Source organism: Epinephelus fuscoguttatus, linkage group LG7, assembly GCF_011397635.1.
Source record: "Epinephelus fuscoguttatus linkage group LG7, E.fuscoguttatus.final_Chr_v1".
In the NCBI taxonomy this organism is placed as follows: Eukaryota; Metazoa; Chordata; class Actinopteri; order Perciformes; family Serranidae; genus Epinephelus; species Epinephelus fuscoguttatus.
Genome location: NC_064758.1, coordinates 27,001,810 through 27,022,949, shown reverse-complemented (window position 1 = coordinate 27,022,949; position 21,140 = coordinate 27,001,810). Strand labels below are relative to the sequence as shown.

Sequence of the window (21,140 nt, the reverse complement as noted above, 5' to 3'; positions counted from 1 at the left end):
CTCCAAGGATAGGCCCCCCCAGACCATCACTGACCCACCACCAAACAAGTCATGCTGGATGATGTTACGGGCAGCATAACATTCACCACATCGTCTCCAGACTCTTTCACACCTGTCACATGTGCTCAGTGTGAACCTGCTCTCATCTGTAAAGAGAAGTGGGCACCAATGGCGGATCTGCCAATTCTGGTGTTCTCTGACGAGCCAATCGAACTGCGTATAAAACCATTCCCTTTTTGTGGGTTGTCTTGCTTTTGCCTCTCCATTGTACCTGTTGCCACTTTCATTTGCACCAAAGCAGGTGAAATTGGTTCACAGTCACTTGGATGGATTGATATCCCTGAAGTTTAACTGACATGCTGTTGTGCTGTAACGATCAAGTGTTCTCTTAATATTTTTGAGCAGTGTACTTATGACTTGCAGAACAATGACTTGGTCCCACCTCTGGTATTAGTAAAATGAGGAACCCACATTAGAGACCTACATCTTGCCCACGCCCTGACCGATGTGCTGCAAGGCCTTATTATTGTAAAATCTACTGTTTGCATTGGACAAGTTTTTCTTGTGCAAAATATGGGCAGTACAAACTTATAGTTTTTTGTGCATTTGAATAAGGCTATCATGCTGTTTGTGTTTTATGGCTTTTTATGATTATTAAAAAGAGAATTGGACATACTTCTGAGAATTGCAAGCACCAGCGTCTGACCAGGCTAATAAAAGGCAGTGCCAGTCCCTTAAAAGTAAAAAAGTAAATCCGTGCGCATTAAAATATATCAGAAATTACACTGACTTCTTTCCCCTTTATGAGTATCACACCTTAAACCATCCAACTCCATCAAACAGCTATTCTATACCGAAATCATTGGCTGATGTTGATCCTGATGATGTAAAACAATCTGATACTCAATCATTATATAATTTACAATCTCTCAGGTCTTGTTAGAAATGCCTACTGGATGACGTCAGAGCTCGACCTAACATGAAACTGTATCTGCTATTTTTAAAATTCTTTCTTTTAATTCCGTGAACATGAACATGAACATGTTTTTTTCCTGGCAGTAAGTATTCCTCCTGCTTAGTCCTCCGAAGTGTGGACATACGGACGGATGGATAGGCAGGTGGCACATTATACATACAGCAAGAAAAACTGTTTCAGTGCTCGTACGTTGTTTTATGGGAGACTTGTGTGAACCTATCTCTAAAGATATACTAGAACAGAAGTAATCCCTCTTAATCATCATTCACAGCCAGCTAGAAGTGTATTATTGTGTATCTATATGCAAAGATTCTGCCCTTTGTCAGTACTTTCTTATTTTCTGGGCTTGGGATGTTTATGAGAGTGTACCTCTGCAGCGCTCAGGTGAGGACGGGGCTTGGGAAAAAGGTAAAGCCAGGTGCCAGACCATAACCAGCGGCATCCAAGTGACACTGCATCAAAAAACATGCAAATATGAGAGTGAATCAAGGTTGACTTTTACTTTCACAATCCTGCAAAAGTACACCTTTAACATTTGAATATTTTATTGTTGCATTATCAAATTCAGACTCAACATTTTTGGACTGATGTTATTTGTTGATTGCAAAGCTGTAGGATTTTATATATATATAAAAAAAACATTTTTTTTGGTACATTCATCTGGTCTCTAAACTGCCCTCTAGTGTTCAACAAGTGTACTTACATGAGGACACAACTGAGAGAAAGAGTTTTATTTTCAAACCCTTTTTATAGAAATACTTTTGACAGACAAACCCGTTAGTTATTTTCTGTTTGCTGCATTCTTTCAAAAATATACTTCTTTTGTACACAATTGGCAAAATAAAAGAGCCAGCTATGAGGCAGGCAAGTTGGAAAACATTTTAAATGGTATCCACAATTAAATTTAAAATGTTGCACAGATCTGTAGGTTCTGTGAAGGGCAAGCTGAGCTACTTACTGTACTGTCAGGAGAATAAATAAAGCACTACACAACACACTCAACCAGAAAACACCTCTGAAAAATAAATACATTCAGTCAGGTCAAAAGTAAGGTCAGGTAAAAACAAATGCTCACTTTAAATGTCAGAAACCGCTCCCAGAAATATTTGACTGCATATTTGATATAAAAGCCTGAAAGTTATGGGGAAAAAATCTTATCTGAAAACAACAAAAGAAATGCACTGAAACACATCAGCTGTAAAAACACACCACCCTGAATACACTGCATGTTCAGAATAAAATATTCTGACCCTGATTTATTGTTTTTGATACAAACACATGATAGCAGCGCTAATGGATAGCAAACAGTAAAAAACAATAATCAGCTTAAAGCTTCAAATGGAGTCCGAAATAAAATCCTGATTAAAATGATCAAATGAAAACAAAAGATGTGTAGGGTACTGAGGAGGGATCTGTGTAAACACCCTGAGTACAGGCCCTGAATATGCCACCATGAATCCTTTTTTAAAAATTCTTTAAACAAAATTTGTCTGTTTCATTTTTGCTGTGCTCACCAACACACTCGCCTCGTAGAAACATACATGTATTTTCACTCAACACTGTCTCATCTACCAAATGTGTAACAGGGGGGTGTTTGCTTTCTTCCTCTTTCTTAGTGGAATGAAAGGTGAACTTTGGCTTTCTCATGTCCATTTACACAGTTTACTCTCCTGGAGCTGCCAGCTTTGCCATCCTCGCCCTCGTTGTTGTTTGCCCAGCTGGCTTTCAGAGGCGTCAGCTCGGGTGCTATTATGTCTCCGTCCTGTGTGTGAATAAAACCCCATAGATATCAGAGTTAACAAGGGCAATGTCAAGTGTAAACACCAAATCACTGTGACTGATGCAGGGCCCTGCACTGGGGATCTGTGACATAATTCTTCCCTCCCAGTTCAACAATGTATGTGGACCGGAGGAGGAATCATCAAAGACATCATAGAAGTAGCGGTGATGACAGCTGACTGTTGCATTGCCTCACGTCACCAAGAAGTTGTGCTTGAACACACCCAAAGGCTACAGTCTGCGCCTGTGTGAGAAGAAATAACTCTCCATACCAGCAGGGGGTGGTAGTTTGTCATTAAAAAAGGCAAAGCACATTAAAAACACAACCTGATGATATTTAGTGTGCCAGCAAATATTAAACAATCATGAACTGTCCCTGCTAAAGAGCGTGATGACTAAAAAAAGAATCCTACCTAATATAATAAATTTGTTTCGATCTCACACCCCCTTGACTTTAGTTGCTTTCCTTACTTCCGCTTCTCTCCTTAAGCACTGAGCTGACCTATCAATCAGAGTAATTGACATGCTCTACCACTTATTTAACATGCTGAATGGTCTGAGAAACAGCCAATTCAAGTTTCAGTGAATCAAAGGATATTACAGTTCCTGATATCTTGATAGAAACCGATGCGTCATGGAGGTCGCCCAGTTTATTTTCCAACGCCTGTACAACGGCTAGTAGGATGCTAGTTTAGCTTGTGCTCATTCCTTTCTATCTTTACTGTATGTTTACTGATGTTTACATTTGAAAACATCGACCTGGCTAGCAAACGGAAAGCTAGCAGAATTCAGCAGCAGGAGAGTTAACAGACTGGTGAGCTGTTTTCCTTATCCCGATGAGTGACTCACAACCTCGTGCCACCGCCGCCAAAAGCCAACCACAAAAAGCACCACCAAGACTTGCAAGAGCCTATATCTAGCAAGGCTGACAGAGAGGCAGCTGGATCGTTTCCTGTAACTAAGCCACCGCCCGCAGAGAAAACAATCTGCTTCCTGTTTATATTGGCACATGCAAGCCACTGTATCTGAATGGTCGTGTGATTCCCGTTTTGAGGTGTGTCAGTACGGATGGAGATAAATTCTGAAATGCTTGTGTGTACGGAGATTGTTTTAAAATGCTTTTTTAAAATGAAAACGTGTAAATGTGGATGTGGCCTATGAGTCAGATCCAGGGTAGCTACGAATGATCTTTATACAGTCTATGGGCCCAACAAAACGTGCTTTCCTACCACAAAAAAACATATTAAAGCAAAATTTCCAGTGTTTTAAAAACCATTGTTTAAATCGGCGTATGCCCCGTCTATAGTTTGCAGACATGTGTCATATCACCAGTGTGCGCTTGCCCTGTATGTGCATCTTTGAGTGCATCTGACACAAGATAGAAACAACTCCGGGACTTGCTCATTACTTAGCTCAAAAGTGCTACTCATTTACTATTACATTTATTTGTCCATCGTAAAAAAGTCCCTACAGTTTGAGGTAGAGGCAATGTATCTATGTCATGTTCAACAAATATACCTGAAATATTACCTGAGGTTTTGAGAAGTCTTTCTTTATGCACCAAAGGACAAAGTGCTTCTTGGCTGCCTCCAGACTCCTGTCATCGGTTTTCTTGCAGTAAACTCTGATGAGCTGCTCTGCAAACTGCTCTGGGAGAAGTTTAGACACCTGCCAAAAATGAGAGCACCACATAGTTTACTCTGAGGCATGCCATTTGAGACAGACAGCTTCGACTCATTAAGAGGAAAACGTCCATAACACAACAGCATGCAAAGACAGATTCAAGATTTGAAGTCCGTGGTCTTTTCTTCAGTTCTGACCTGGTTCTTGCGAATCTGGATGGCTGTGGTCAGATCATCCTTGCAATAGAAACGCACATTGTTGATGGGGTTCTCTTCCCCCATCCCATAGTCCATAAAAATGACCTAAAAGAGAAGGAGGAGTTTTTAGATCATCGAGTGCAGTAAGCCAGAAAGGTTAAGGCATTAGCTTATAATCCATCCATCCATCCACATTTATTTTGACGGGCTGTTATCTTACAAAGACTATTGCACATTCATACATATTACGTTTTTGTCAAGCTTCACAGAGGCTTATTATATATTATATACTACGACAGTCTTTCGACAAAATAACCCAGTAACGCCAATTCCTGTAACCACAGTAACTCACTCCTACTTGCATGCGCAAGGCAAGAGAGAAGGAGTAGGGAGAGATGTTGTGCTGCTTCCAAAATTGACTGTATTAGATTAAAAGTAATTACATTAAAAACTCACTTGAACGACAAAGTCCTCTGGCTGCAGACTGACATCCTGGGAGCTGCTCTGAGGGATGGATTGAGCCAGATCTGCCTCCCAGCTTTGAATCATCTCCTTATGAACGGAGAAAGAGCAAGAGCATTTCAGCAAGGACAATACATGAGATATGACCCTTGGATTTTTATCATAGTGGTATCATAGCAATATAGAAGAAAATACAAAATATATTTAACCACAAAATGAACAATTTCTTCGCTCAAATCTAATCTTTCCAATCTATTTTCCAAAATCTAATGACACAAACAAGTTTCATTCCATTTATCAGGAAGCTCATTAGCTTCATCAAAGCATCAACAAGGGGTCAGAAATTGTGAGTCAATTTGACGGTCGACAGAAATTGTGAGCAATTTTCAGTTTATCCTTAAAATAAATTATCAAGCAGAAATACCAAACATGTGCTGGTTCCAGCTTCTTAAAAGTGAGAATGTGATGCTTCTCTCCATTTTATATTTATATCACAGTGACTTAAATATTACTACGTTATGATCAGACAAAACAAGCAATTTAAAGACATCACCTCAGGCTCTGGTGAAGTGCATTTTTCACCATATTCTGATTAGGGTTGGGTACCGTTCATAATTGAACTGATACGGTACCGGTACCGGTATCTGGAATTTGGTACCGGTACCAAACGGTACCTTATTTCAGTACTCTTTAAAGTCTAAACTTCTCAGTTTCAACATTTTATTGAGAACATTTAGGAACAGTGCTGCACGTTAACTTTTGTCTGCACATTTTTTTTGTCGCCATTGTTGCTGAGACTGAGGTGCGAGTCATGCGCTCTCGCTCCGCCTCCACCTCAGGTACCGAAATTTGGCACTGATTCATTTTAAGTGAATCGGTACTCAGTAGTACCGACGTGAATCGGTACCAAGTACAAAAAGTACTGAGTTTCGGTACCCAACCCTAATTCTGATACTGTTTTAGACTTGACAATTAAGTAATTAACAAAAAGACAGATCATAGATATGATAGATCAATTGATAATAAGATTGTTAGCTTAAGTCCTACGTGACAACTCAAAAGCATCAGAGAATACACTGCAAAACTAGCTAACAATCATACACACCGAAAACAAACTGCACAAAACAACAACTAGCTCCAACAAAAAACATTTCCAACTACTCAATGAATACAATATGAGGTACTTAGCCTCATACTCAAAGACGGATGTAAATTCTTGCAATAGTTGAACAATTCAAAAGATACTTCATAGTTACGACTATGATTATGATTTGCTGACGATGGATGCTGTGATAAGCAGAATGTGTGTTCAAACACAGCCATACAAAGACACAAACACACACCCGGGTTACTTTCACAGGTTTCTTTGCCTGGGTTTGGCCCAGACACTTGTAGAGGCGTCGACAGATGATGTTGCGTAGAATCTGCCTTGATTCAGCCAGCTCCGGGGAGGAGGAGTAGAGTATTTGTTCAAACACATGATCTACAAGACAAACCGAAAATGAGTAGGGGACACATCAGATGAAGCAAACTAAAGACACCAAAGTCAATCGAAAAATTACAATTAAATTACTCAGAATAATGTCAATCAGTATTAGATGTTAAATACAAATGTTCGGCTGTTTGTTCCCTTTTTCCAGACAGAGTTTGGCTGAATGTTCAGTGCGACAGTGGCAGTTGCGTAATGTAGTAAACACGCTAACTGTGCTATCGAAAGATCGGAAATGCGCAACAGTTTTTGCCGACAGCAGATATCAAACAAAAGCCACTAAATTTATTTAATTAAGTTGCTGTGAGCTGTAAATTAACCAATTCTATGCAGAAGGCAGAAGATAATGTTATCTCTGAACCTGTCAGGCCTCCCCACAAAGCCTCCCCTCCTATGGGCAGCTGTCTCTGTGTCTGCAGCTGCCTGTACAGAAGTACAGCGTGAAAGCTAAGAGTGCTGACTGCAGCTAAATCTGGGGACCGAAACATCCCCAGAAGCACACTGCACTGTGACTGACAAAAAAAAAAGCAAACGAGACAAAACACAGAAACCGCTCGACTTGAAGACTGTCAGTCGACTGAGGGGTCATAAAACATGAATGTGATAAATTGCCTCAATGTATTCAATACAGACAAATGTCACAAAAACAGGAAGTGAAGAGGTAAAAGATTGAAGTGCAATAAAAGTGTGTAAGTACAAAACACACACATTCGTGTCATTTTAATCTAACTGGCTTTGAAGCAGGGATTTAGAAGTAATCCCTCTCTATCATCACTTATGACCCACTAGGGGGTGTGGTGGTGTATTTATCTGCACAGACTCTGCCCTCTGCCTGTATTTTCTTATTTTGCTATGTTCAGGATGTTCCTGGGCACAGTGCGCAGGTGAGTTTGGGACTTTATAAAAAGGTAGCTGACAGATGCCAGACCATAAGCAGCATGTGTCCAAGAGGAAGCTAAGACAATCGTGGACACAGCGCTGTAAAAACTCTAACATAATGAGGGAAAATGCAAAAGGGACAAAGGTCGGGTTGACTTTTACATTCACTTTTGCTGGCTGCTTTAACAGTAGCTGACAATCACAGTTTACTAGGGGTGTAAATCACTAGTTTTGTCATGGTGCAATATGATGATATGATATCTATGTTTATTACAAAGTCTGCCGTAATACGGTTTCAATTCTATGCGATTCAGGGGTCTGCCAAGCCGCCACTCCTTTTACTTTTGCTTTGTCCCATTAAAGATAAAAAAAACAAACAAGTGCAGTAAAGTTGAATTTAAATTGACTCTGCTGCCACACATAAAACAGCACATGGGGTAAGTTAGCCTTCAGGGTTTCTGCCAGAAAGCCTTTGCTGGAGGAATTGTTTTCATTTCACCCCAAACCATCATCTTTTCCCTAAAACCTCAGGTCTATCTGGCTTAATGCCCTGAAGGCAAGCTTCTCCTAACAGCCATGAAGCGTGAACAAATAGCAAGATCATTTAACATCATGACCTGTATTTTCTCCTAAAATCTAAAATATTTCCATGCTGTTGATTTATTCCAGAGTAAATAACGCTATCCTGTCCCGTCTTTCTCTTGGCTGCTTCCATCTGCCTGCTGCGGTTTGATGGTGACACAGAATCCTAAGTTTTCATTTTGCATCGATAATTATGGATCATTTAATTAATGTATACATCCAGACCGATGGACCGTCACACCCCTATAGCATACCTTAGCACAACATGAAAAAATGTGTTGCTATATAACATGATTTACCTGTTTGCTCATCAATTTGGTGTTTGAACACAGTGGCATCTACAGACCTGTCAGCTTGGTGTAGGCCTCCATGTCATCTATGGCTGTGGAGAGAGTGAACATCTTCCCTCCTGAGCCTTCAATCTGGATGTGCTTGTCTGCTTTTAAAAAGGCCTCTGTGATCCTGGATGATCATACCAGACATCATCATTTTTCAAAAACTCAACCATGAAGCAAAGACATCAAGCTACATCAGAGCAATTAGCTACTTACATAGTCTCTATGATGTTGCCCACTTTGTGCTGGTAGGCTCTTCTGTGGAGACAGTTCCTTGTGTGGAACATGTCGTACAGGTTGCCCACCTCCTGTTAAAAGAATTACGTGCATTTAAGATAAGATAATATACATAACATAAGTTAGGACTTAAGTTGCAAAGGTATACGATTTTCACTGTACTATAGCCATCTCAGAAAATACCCCCCCCCCCCTTCACTGGCCACTTTATTAAGTACACCTTGCTAGTACCAGGTTGGCACTTTAAATTTATGAGGACAGTGGGATTCATCATTAGTGGAACACAAGTACGAACAATTCTGTGGTTTACAAACACATCATGAATCTGATGTAGACCTTTATTAGGGCCTTTCTTAAGATATACTTCTATAGACATATAAAACAAGATATTGGGGAATGAGGCCCATTGTTCTTTACCCTCATGCTCACATTACTGGAAACCTTAGCTAGCTACCCTAACTGTCAGTAACTGATGTTTCTTTACTCTTTGCTGACACCTCATTTAGGGATAATGTCAATTCTGTGATGCCGTCCGTGATTCTGTTGTCACAGAGACTGAACCCCTCTGAGTGCTCATTATGTTCTGAGGCGGAGCTCTCAGGATGGCTACTAACATTTCATTTGGGACAGCATCACCCAAATGTGTTAATTAGCAGAACAAGACAACAACTGGAGAGGAAGGCCAGTCCTTCTTCCCAGAGCATTCAAGCTGCTTCCCAATGAAAATTCAGACTGTGCCAAAGTAATAACTAGGGCTGCCCCCCAATAAGAATTTTCCTAGTCAACCAATAGTCGTCATTTAGCGCCATTAGTCGACTAGTCGCCCGCCTGTTTACGATATTAATTTAATTATTAGATTATATATTTTGGGCGGGGCAACACAATGGTTTGAGTTGAAGGTGTGAGAAAGAATAGTATCAGTAACATTGTTAACACTGTGCTACATTACAGAGAAATACAAAACCGTACTAATGAACCTTCATTAATATAGGCCTATATTTTATCTACAAGTGCACGTCACACACTGAGCGAGCCGCCTGTTAATGACGCTGTCGGCAAAGCAGTAATGATTGTGCTAAGTGGCTAATGGGCATGTAGCTACTGACATGTTTCAGATGATACGTCATGTTTGTAGTCGACCAATGAAGATGAGTTTACATATCACCTTGGCTTCGTCCTTCACTTTCTCAAAATGATCCCACACTTTGGATTTCCTGCCCGACATGTTATTAACTGGTCTGTGGAATAACCGCAGATACAGTACCAGCCCTGGAAATTAGGGGCCGGACACGTGGCGTGTCTTTAACCGCCTCAAAATGTCAGGTCTGGCGCTGGGCGCTACATTTGTGCCTTTTCTGGCCAGCTTTCAGGAGCATGGCGGCAGGTTGCGGCTGAGGTTGCTATGTGTAGCCTATTTACCTGAAATCCTGAGTGCAGAGCTGATCTTCTTCCAGGTGCTGTTTCTAAGTGTGTAGACCTATCGTCTGTGGGACAGATGTAAAGCTCTGGGTAGCCCTGCACTAACATGATCAACTTTTCTGTATTCATCAGACTGAATATTTAGGGACGAAGGGAAAGATATCTGTCGGCTGTGATTGGTTTATTATGTGACTCCTGTCTGACTGCTGAGCGTGGCCACTTCCTGTGTCTGTCCTTTCAAATTTAATTCTCACATATCCCAGTCATGTAGGTTTTGATTTATTTTGACAAGGCGCAGCTCCTAATAGAGTTTCACGTTTGTTTTATTTTTTTTCTGCAACTATGTGACGAACGAAATCTTGACAACTAATGACCTTTCTGGTCGACTAATGGTTGGTTGACTATTAGGGGGCGGCCCCAGTAATAACTGACACTATGGAGTATTTGTTGCTGCATACATGTGACTATACTCATTCAAAGAGAATACCAAATCCAAGCATGTGGTCAAAGTGCTTGAGCCCTGCTACAGTGTACATTTACAAGTGGATTTTAGTCAATCCATGGTGCCTGCACCGTATTAAGGGCAACTGCAAGCTGTAGATCAGGAATTAACAGGTAAGAGTCTTGTGATGGAGCATTACTGACATTTGTGTTTTGTTTTGTTTTTCTTACTGACAATACGCCAGTACTTGAGTGCCTTAACTGTTACAGTAAGAATTATGGCCAATGGGTGACTGCTGGACGTTTAAAATTTTCAAAATCAATGCAAAAAATATTATTTTCTGCATTTTTCTTTTGTTTTCTCTGCTGTAAAAATCCAAAAAATGTACTAAATCATGACACCAAAACTAAGGTACATACCGAACCGTGAATTTTGTGTTGAGTGTACACCCCTAAAAGTAAACTTGGCTGCAGGCCCCTGCCGGGCCCATCAAAAGACACTTGCCACCTGGCCTAAAAAGTTTTCTGGGGGGGAAACCCTGAATCCTCTCAACACACTGCTGCTTTATAAGCTCTTCAAAAAGCAGATATAACAAAGTCAGCACCTTGTCTCTTGTGCAGATGTGCTTCTGCCCGTCCACCTCACACACCCTGGCAAACTTTAGGAAGCGGCGGTAGTCAAAGTTGTTCTGGATGCCCAGGTGGTAGCAGTCCCTGAGAGGACACAGTGAAGAAATGTGTGACAACACAGTCAGTTAAACTAAAGAGAAAAATATGAATATTATATATATGATTTGGGATATTATTAATTCATGAACTAACACATCAATCCCACCTGGCAAAGTAGTCCCACTTGTCTACATCAATGCCATTTCTTTTGTTGGCCACGATTTCATAAAGGAAGGACTTGTCCTCTGGACGACCTTTATATGGCCACTGCAGAGATGACACCCAACAGCAATATCAGAATCAGCTTTATTGTCCAAGTACGTGCAAGCATACGAGGAATTTTCACTCTGGTTACACAGTGTTTAGAATAACAGGAAGATACAAACACATACAAACAGAGACACAGCTAAAAACAAGTTAGTAGGTGTGAAAATATACATACACATTATTATTATTCAAACAAATCAGACATGAGCTGTTGTAGCCACACAGACTTATTTTACATAAGCAGAACTGACAGCTACCTTCTTGCCTTGAGCTCCACTGGGATCCAATGGTCCAGCAATCTGTTCCTTTATAAAGTCTAGGTCCTCCGGTAGCACCAGGCCGTGCTGCTGCATCACCGGCTTCAGGCCATTGTCATTTACCAGGTAGTCAAACATGTCTAGAGAGGCTTTCTCATGCTGCAGAGTACACAGACACAAATGTGCATGGTCACAATTTGAAAATGAAAGCACAATGACTCAGTACTCAAATAGAAAAGGCTTATCTCAGCTAAACTGTGACAGCACACCAATACGCTTGTCTTATCTCACGTTTTCCTGACGGCAGGTCTGTGGTCATAACTTACATAACGACGTGTGCCTTGTGGTTCTTATCAGTGATACAGCTCATTCTGAACAAAGCAATCACTATGTTAGCACTCAACTGTCACATTTACAAGTCAAATGACATTAAAAGCCTCTGTAAGCAAGGTGCTGTTTATTGCTGTGACTTCACAACTTCTGGTAAAGCAGGAAATATCGTCACTACAAATTACTGACCAATTTAAAGGAAAAATAAAAAGAGGGCAATCTGTGTCCTTATAGATAAAGCCAAGGAAGGAGTTAAGTGTGTATCTTAAAGACTACATCACCTATTTGAGAGTTATGTGATGAGAGGATTTGTGTCTGATTTGTGTCATTCCAGCATACGAACATCCTAAAATCTATTGGACTCTTTAAAGTTGCAGTGGGCAACAATAGCCCCTTTTACACTGCCAGATTTTCCGCGAATGTTAGGCTGTTTTGCCGACAAGCTACGAGCGTAGATTGGAGAGGTGATCCGAGGTGCCCAATTTTCCGCCTCGGAGGGTAGTCATATTGGCACAACCATTTTAGTTGAAACAGACCGAGGCGCCCTTCCGCAACGGGACTTGTGGGAGGAGCTGTTGATGACGCTGCACGTGCAACCCACTGGCAGTGGATAAATAGGAAACAGCTGATAGCAGGAATTAGCGAGCAGCTATCAGCAAGAGGGAAACGCAAACCTGACAGACACTGTAAAGATGAGCAACTGAGGAAACAAAGAATTGCGCGCCCTCCTTGTCCTTGCAAACAAAGAGGCCTTTAACCGTTAGATGACGGGACGGTGAAGAACGGGCCAACTTACGAGAGAATCGCTGAAGGACTGACCAGCCGCGGCTTTCCTCCCACGTCACTGTTTACGTCACATGCTAAGCTACACGTTTTGTTACTTGCTCACGCCCCCCATTGCCCTGAAAAAGGCGCATTCTTTATGAACAAAAGTAGGTACGCGGCATTTTGTTTTGAAACTGCCAATGCTGAAAAAAGACTGATTGGGCTTTCCTGCAAACTTGCACAACTCCTATCTAAAAAGGGCTATTATATTAGTGATGAGAAGAGCAGGCTGCAAGTAACCCCCCAGCCAGTTTGTGTTGTTCACTCACCACAAGCATACTGACTCATGAATGGCTGGTGTTTGGTTTTTTTTTTGGTACCTACAGCTGAGTGTGTGCTGTAGAGTGACTCGCTCAGTGGGTGTGTGTTCGTGAATAACTCCTTTGTCAGCTCAGGGTGTGTGTGCTCATGAATAACTTGTAATTCGACTTAGGGATGCAGGCCAAGGAACAGCTCTCAGAACCTAACCTGGCTCTCGAGTATTCATTTGGACATATTTGTTCAACGTATAGAGTAATCGCTGCCCAACCTCCCACATGTGAACATGACTCTTCCATTTTTCTAACTATTTAAAATGGGAAAAATCTTATTATGAGACTACTGCTGTGCTAGTGTGAGCTCTGCGCGGGGGAACAGTCAGAGAGAGTCCACCTGCACACACTATTAGCATCACAAAGCTAACGTTACCTAACAGTTGACAGGTTTAAAAACAGAGTCATTATCAGTGTGAGCTTGTTGGGACTGTTAAACTGCTCGGTGGTGGATGTTAGTGACTGATTAGTCGACTAATCATTTTATCGAAAAATGTGTTTAAATGTTGAAAAATGTCGGTCTGTCTCTCCCAAACCCCAAAATTATGTCATCTAATGTCTTGTTTCGTACTCACGCCAAAGGGTTTTAGTTCACCGTCATGGGAGGGTGTGTAAAGCTGCCAATATCTGAACATAAGAGGCTGCAATAAGAGTATTTTGGGGTACTTTTATAGTACTTTTCTATGAAAAATGACTCAAACCGATTAGTCGACTACTAAAATAGTCATCAATTATTTTAATAGTCGATTAGTCACGGATTAGTCGACTAATCCTTGCAGCCCTACTCCAGAGAGTCCTTTAGTGCTGTGTCTAACAGGAGTTTGTTGATTTTTCACAGGTTTGAATTTATGATTTAACAGGTGAACTGAAGTCTGGTTGTTTCATAAATACTTCTCAAATTGCACTTGGTTTCTGTTGTTGGCCAACTTATGCTCCTATTCTTATATTAGACCTTTTTCATAAGTACTCAAGTGTTCTATAATATTTTTTGTGAGGACTCAAATGTAGAAGTTACTCAAAATGTCCATCCTTATCATGCACAACTGCACATGCACCATTCAGTAGCATGATTTTAGATTCTCTCACACTTGAGAATTGAGGTCACTTGTTTTTTTCTAAGAATTGTTCAAAAAGACAGACTGTTCACAGATCCAGCGTCACTACATTATGTCTTAGATAAAAGCACCCAGGCTTTAACAGTCTCCACAGCGGCTGACTAATAGAGCCCTCAAGGCCTTTTCCTGTTACTTTTCAAAAAAAAAAAGCCAGCCGTTTTCCAGACAGTCATTATTATCTGTCCCTCTGACTTTTCAGGGTGTTCCCATTTTTTCCATACAAACAGTATATCTGTCTTTGTGAAAATATCTTAACTACAGCAGTTGCTATCTTATTTTGAGAACACTGGGATAGTCCATTTGAGATGTGTGGCTGAAGAAACTGAACTGAGACACCCTTTTAACCAGTAATTGTTTGTGTCAGATCAGTTGGCACGGATTTGTCCGGCCTAGTATGTTTCTGTTATGTAAGAAGGGGTGCTCTTTTGCATCTCTTTGACTGCCAAATAATTTCCAGATGACTCATAACACCGGTTTGAAACCTCTGCAAACTACAGGCCAACAACACTAGTATTTTGTTCAGTAAGAGGAAATTAAGCAATCAGAAGACGAGAAGAGAATGTCCCAGACTGCCTGCATTTTCCAACTGAGAGAAAGATAATCTGTCGATGCAATTTATAACTCCATAAACGTATTTCATATTTTGGCTGTGTTGTTTGACACTCGCTGCATATGGCAAAGGACAACACACACACGCACAGCGTTCTCTTACCTTCCACCCAATTCCTGGACGTGCTTTGGGGATGAACTGTCCATCAAACATGTGGGAAAATGGCCCATGTCCTGAAAAGTGACGGGGACGAGGGGGATTACGGGGGGAAATCAAAACAAAGTTATCGATTTTGGTGTGTGGGAAGCTGCATGTCCTCAATTTCATTTCATTTTTTAATTTGACTTTTATTCTCACTTATGCCCACACCCAGTGCCTAAGAGGATAACACCTTAAACATCTGAGGACCTGAGTACCACTCACCCAGGTCATACCCCTGACCATTAGATCAGCACTGGCTTTTATGTGACACTTTGTGGATAGTTACACTTTTATTTTCGGTCTTGAACACACCAAGCAATTACCATTTAAAACCTATTACATGTAATAGTGAAAAGGTGTGTATCACTCACCCAGGTCATGGCAGAGACCAGCGATCTGCACACAAAGGATGTCTCTGCGTGAGATAAGGAGTTCTGGCTGCCTCTGATTCAGAGCTTGTACAAGACGCCCTGCCAAGTAACCCACCCTGTATCAGCACAACAAAACCCAGATATACAGTGAACATTCAACAAAACATGACAATAAATAACTATAAAGAGATATTAATACTGAACAGCTAAATCTGATTTGACGAGCATAATTTTTAGTCGGGTACAGCCCTGGATTGTACCAGTGGAACCATTCTGTACCGTCCCCATTTTTGCCCCCCCTCTCTATTGGGGTACCTAGCACACAGATCTGATACTAAAAAGGTGAAGCTGTGAACACTGCAGTCTGTTGACTGGTGAGTAGCAGACGGTCACTCTGCTCAGGGCTGAGTTGTGGCTGGTTTTGAAGCTTTTCTAACCACTGTTCACACTGTGGCTTTACAGCTTTATATACGTATTTAACAGCAGAACAATGCTGGTTCATGATGACTCGTTATAAACCCTAATCACTACACACTGTTTTTAACTGAGGACCTACCCAATGCAGTGTTCAAAGCGGTTGTGGGATGCTCCAGGAAAAACAAAGTAGGTCCCTCCAAGCTGCTTGAGGTTTCGTAGTCTCTGGAACTGAGGTGTGTCAATGATTTTGATGAGAAGAGGGTGCAGCTCCACATGCCCGTGTATGGGATCGTTAAACACCTGGCAGAGGAAAGGACAACAAACAGCAAAGAAACTTGTTTTTCCACTCATAATTTAAACGTATAACCAGTCCAGACTAGATAGACATGGTTGGCATAAAGAGGAGATGAAAGAATAAGCAACTGCCTGCTTGTTCCCCAGTAGGACTTGTTGAGCTGGGCTTGGTAAACTTGCTGGTGCTGTTTTGCATGTTTTGCATGTTTTGTCCTTTAACGGCTGTTTGTTCTCTGTATGGTGGTAAGCTATCATAATCAACCAGCCTAATATTATAAGTTGAGTCTGCCCTGAGGAGGGAACGCTTCGTTTTCTATTATTTTTATCAGACAGCCAGCAAGATCTTGTTGGTGTCCCCGTGTCAGGGATAATAGTCTATTACATACACCCAGAGGAAGCTGGGTTCATGAACCCAAAACCGAACTGCCATCACCAACTATCTAACCTGACACCCACAGGGAAACAAGACAAGTTCAAGTGGCGCTCACACTGACAGTTCTGTCACACCATTTTTTTATTTTATCGCTGCTCTGTGACGCAGAAAACGCCCACACTTGACTTGGCTTGTAGGTGGCTACAAGGTGGCTTCTAGGTGAGGATGATGCTCGTGAGGTCACCAACTAGCTTGCAGAAAAATATCAGCGCCCTGCTGGTGAAAAAACGCAAATGACAATCTAGTTTTCTAGCAAATCTCGGTGGACATAAAGTTGGGTTGCAGTGTCATATCTTGCCTGAGATAAAAATCAAACAAACCACAATCACACTGTTCAGTGTCTCATCTCCACTTTAAAACAAGACAGAAACGACTGCGTGATACAGTGAGTAAAACAGTAAGGAGTAGAGTGAACTAATAGAGGCGTAGGTTACATGATAAAAGTGTGACTTTACCAGTGATTTAAAAAAAGAATGAGCAGATTGAAGGCTGGTAAAAATGTCAAATGTCATCATTCAAAGTCATCTCTGAAAGCTCTGCAAAAAAAGGGATCAAGGAACCGGAGCCTCTTTTATAAAACTGATTGGAGGATCCACACTTAATGTTTGCATACTTACAAATGAGGAAATGTACATATGCTGAAACATATTCTGAATTATAAAACCGTGCGTACATCTGCCAGTGTGCAATTTTCTTTTATAAATCCCAAATCAACCTGGAATTGTCTGCACATGGACCAGCCTCATATCCCGCCTTCTAAGTGCCCACATTCAACCATAGGTGGTCTGTGCAAAGCACCTCATTAATCCTGATTGATGCATAGGCATGAGCCAGCCAATCAGTGGTTCTTTACAGTAAATCATGGCAACGGCCGAGAGGTAAACCTAGAAAGCTAATTTTCCTGACACAGAAATCAAGCTGCTTGTGGGAGAGCTGGAAGTAAGAAAGCACAGAGCTAATTGTTTGGTGGGCAGTGGGGTCACAAACTAAAGTAAAGGCAGTGAGTGGGAACATGTTCTGCTACTTTTAATGCAGTCAGTTCATCAAACAGGACACTACTTCACATAAAAAAGTCAGATCTAAAGATGAATGCTAAATAAATAAATAAATAAATCAACCCTGACATCTTTTCTAATTTAGGCTACGCTACTTTTATTATGTGCAGGTTAAGACACCCCTACTATCCACCCAGTAAACACTGGGTGGATATTAGGGTTGTAAATAATTTGATGAATGTGTATATATTTAATTTGGGTTGTAAATAAATTGGGGATGGTTGTTTGTATGTTTATATTTGGTTGTAAATTGATTTATGAAGCTGTTTAATTTATTAATAGATAAGTAAGAAAGGGGTAGGGTCATATAAGTTTTACTTCTACCTGCTCCTTTTCGGACACTGTTCTTTTTTGTTTGTATTCTGTTTTCTGTCTTTAAATTTTATTTTTTTTATGTTCGAAATAAAAAATAAATTAATTCAAGATGTGGCGGGTGAGACGTGTCGCAGTGTCTCCAGTGCACTCTGTGCACCTGAAAGCACACTCATGTTCCCTGCACCATTTTACACACTATCTGAAAACTAAAATGGTACTTGGTGATATAGGCACAGAGGAGATTACTTAAAACTGTTGACACAGTGTTCTGCTGATGTTTTCTTGGATTTTTACAGCCGACGACATTAATGTCATCAGTTATAACGATTAATGTGGTTGAGGTGAGAATGACTCGGTTTATTCACACTTACTATCGGGTAAAGGAAAGCCAGTATTTCCTGAATCCTGTCACGCGCCACTGTCTTACATCACCCAGCGGCACATGATGCGCTCCACAGCTGACCACAAGTGTCAGCAGCACACAATCTGGCACCGACCCTCCTCTGTGCTCCAGTAGTGGGGAATGTGATGGTGAGACGGGGCTAATAAAATACTGAGTGGGATCTGAGCTGAGATTTAAGGTGACATATATTTTGCAATCAAAAGGTGTTGTGGCTCACTTGGCACAAACAACACTGCTGCATTTGAATGTTTATGAAGTGGATCTATACAAAAGGTGTAACTTAAATGTGTGAGAGATCGTTTTAAGTATGATTCCTCTCACATCTAATCTCCACAATCTGGCTTCAGTTCACCACCTCACCATCTGTGTTGCCAATTTCCCTTTTTTGTGCGTACTCAGTGGTTATAAATGAGGCCCCTGGTCTAGCCTTTCCTGTTAACCTTTTCATTTATGTTGTAACCTATTTATTTATTTATTCAAGGTGTAGGTGGGGAACAAAATAGTGGTCAGAAAATGAAAAGAAGGAAAATATTCTGTGTTTCGTGCACTAACCCTTGTGTCCTCTCACACTTCCTTGCCGTTTATCCTACAAGTTCTCCTCCTTTATTATGCCTCCCTTATCACTTTAGCCTTGAAAGTGCAGCTTTGAGTTACAGCTTTTACCTTATTCGGCTCTGCTTCTATCTGCCACAGCTTCCTGAGGCTGTGTAGGATCTTTAGACGGTCACCAAGGCACCTGGACAAATGGAGGATGGGGAGTGGGGGTGAGAGAGACAGAGGAGTGAGGTGTCAAACATTACAGCAAACCCAGTTAGAACGGTCATGTGGTCCTGCCCTATTGTGACACCAATGTGAGTGGCTTTGACCACACTTTTTCCTACCCACAATGCCCTTAATTTCCACACACCCACGAGGACACACTTACTGTACGCCAATCCTCTCCAGGTCAGCATCACTGAGATACCGCAGCCCGACACCTGTGATTTTTTGAGCTGGACAACAGAGCGGACATCACTGATGTTAGCTTAAATGTCACAACACACAAACAGGAACAGCAGGCTAGCGGTGCAATAAGCAGCGCTCGGGTGACTTAACTGCATTTAGACCCACAATGAGAACTGTCAATGTAAGCTAGCAAACCATTAAGCTAACCTCTAAATGCATCTTCCCATTCTCCGAGACCCTCTGTTCGCAGGTAGTGACACGTTTCCGCCACTTCCCATTGCGTGTAGTCCGAGTCCAGCAGCCGGACCACTGACACTTTCTTCTCCGGCGTTTGGTAGCTGTCATTAGGGGTCACAACTGCCTCTAACGGTCGTTTTCGGTTCTCCATGTTTTACTGAGAAAAGGGCAGTAATTTGGGTAAGTCAGAGGAGTAGACGACAAAATTACAGCCGGTAATGTTACCCACGTCGACTGTAACAGCTGACCGGTTTGCTCTGCACAAGAGACTCTAAGGCGGTGAAAAATACCCGGGTTTTGTTTCTACGCCGGGTGCGTCAAGCTAAACCGGAAGAGAGATGTTTCCGGTATTTTTTTTCAAAAATAAAAGTCCATGAGCCTACATACAGTAATGATTTTTTCTTGGTCGTGCAATTCTTCTGGTCAGTGGGTAATAAGCGGGCTACAGTTCCTCTAGTAGATAAGGGAGTGTTCTTTATTTATCAGAGAAGGGGGTGGCTGGGGCGTGACTTAGGTTTTTTAATTTATTTTTTTATTTTATTTATTTATTTATTAATCGTGACTTCCCTGAATCTACAAATATTTTTTTAAAGTTTGTTTTGGCCAATTTTTAAGGAGACATGCCGTTCAAAGTGAGTTTGAAAGGCATGGTTTCCTTCAAATGTGCGGTAAAGTAAAACACAAACCAAAATACAACCATTTAAGATTGTATGCCCCTCCTCTAAGCCAAAAAACAAAAAAAAAGTCCCATAAGTCCCCCAAACACACACACACACACACACACACACACACACATAAATAAGCAAGCAAACAGTCATAATCTTCAACACCAACATGAAGGTGCTGTAGCCTACACCACCCAACTTCACTGTTACTGTTTGCATGCTCTCTGCAGAAAACAGTGATAGGTAGGAACTATAATAATTCTTAGTCTAAGGGTCTTATATATAAATAAAATAATAGTTAAAGTGTTCACATGACAGTGGAATAATTACTGCACGTAATGATACAACTTAATTTTGTAAGTCCAAAATAACAATGTGGAAGTATTCCTATTTACCTTTACAGATCAAGTACAGCACCTCATGGCAGTGCCCCCACCCAGCAATGACAATGCACCATGCCACACTGCAAAAACTACTCAGGGATGGCCCGAGGAACGTGACACAGAGCTCAAGGTCAAAACCTGGCCTCCAAATTCCCCAGACCCCAATCTGATTAAGCATCCGTAGACACAGCGGTACCCCAGAGGTACCCCTGAGCCACAGTGACTTGGCTCTGACATGTCAAGGCATGGACACAAGACCACTGGAGGGTGTCCTGTGGTGTTCAGCACCGGGGCATTGACTGCAGGTCATTTGAGATATGTCCCTTGTGAAGTGGGGTACTGGCATGCCCCATGGATGCTTGATCAGGTTGGGATATGGGGAATCTGGAGGCCAGGTCAACGCCCTGAGCTGTTTTTGCAGTGTGGCACATTGTCCTGCTGGCGAGCTATTGCCATCAGAGAGCGCCCCTCTCATGTGGGTTTACTTGGTCCACAGCAGTGCTTGGGTGGGTGGTGTGTCAAGTGGCAGCCACATGAATACCAGGACCAAAGATTCATTCATTCATTCATTTTCTAACCGCTTCATCCTCTTGAGGGTCGCGGGGGGGCTGGAGCCTATCCCAGCTACATCGGGCGAGAGGCAGGGTACACCCTGGACAGGTCGCCAGACTATCGCAG

At 41.6% G+C, this 21,140-nt stretch overlaps 1 protein-coding gene across 1 annotated transcript; it reads right to left on the bottom strand.

Moving 5' to 3' along the window:
- Positions 1–2,194: 2,194 nt before the first annotated feature.
- Positions 2,195–19,696, bottom strand: samhd1 (SAM domain and HD domain 1). Its single transcript, XM_049581994.1, has 16 exons — positions 19,385–19,696; positions 19,158–19,224; positions 18,896–18,968; positions 15,872–16,032; positions 15,316–15,431; positions 14,906–14,976; positions 11,613–11,771; positions 11,255–11,355; positions 11,025–11,133; positions 8,539–8,630; positions 8,334–8,449; positions 6,381–6,520; positions 5,032–5,127; positions 4,576–4,680; positions 4,286–4,423; positions 2,195–2,738 (listed from the first exon to the last, which is right to left on the bottom strand). Exons 1-16 carry the CDS (start codon positions 19,563–19,565, stop codon positions 2,589–2,591), a joined length of 1,875 nt encoding a protein of 624 aa, XP_049437951.1. The 5' UTR covers positions 19,566–19,696; the 3' UTR covers positions 2,195–2,588.
- Between the last annotated feature and the right edge of the window lie 1,444 nt (positions 19,697–21,140).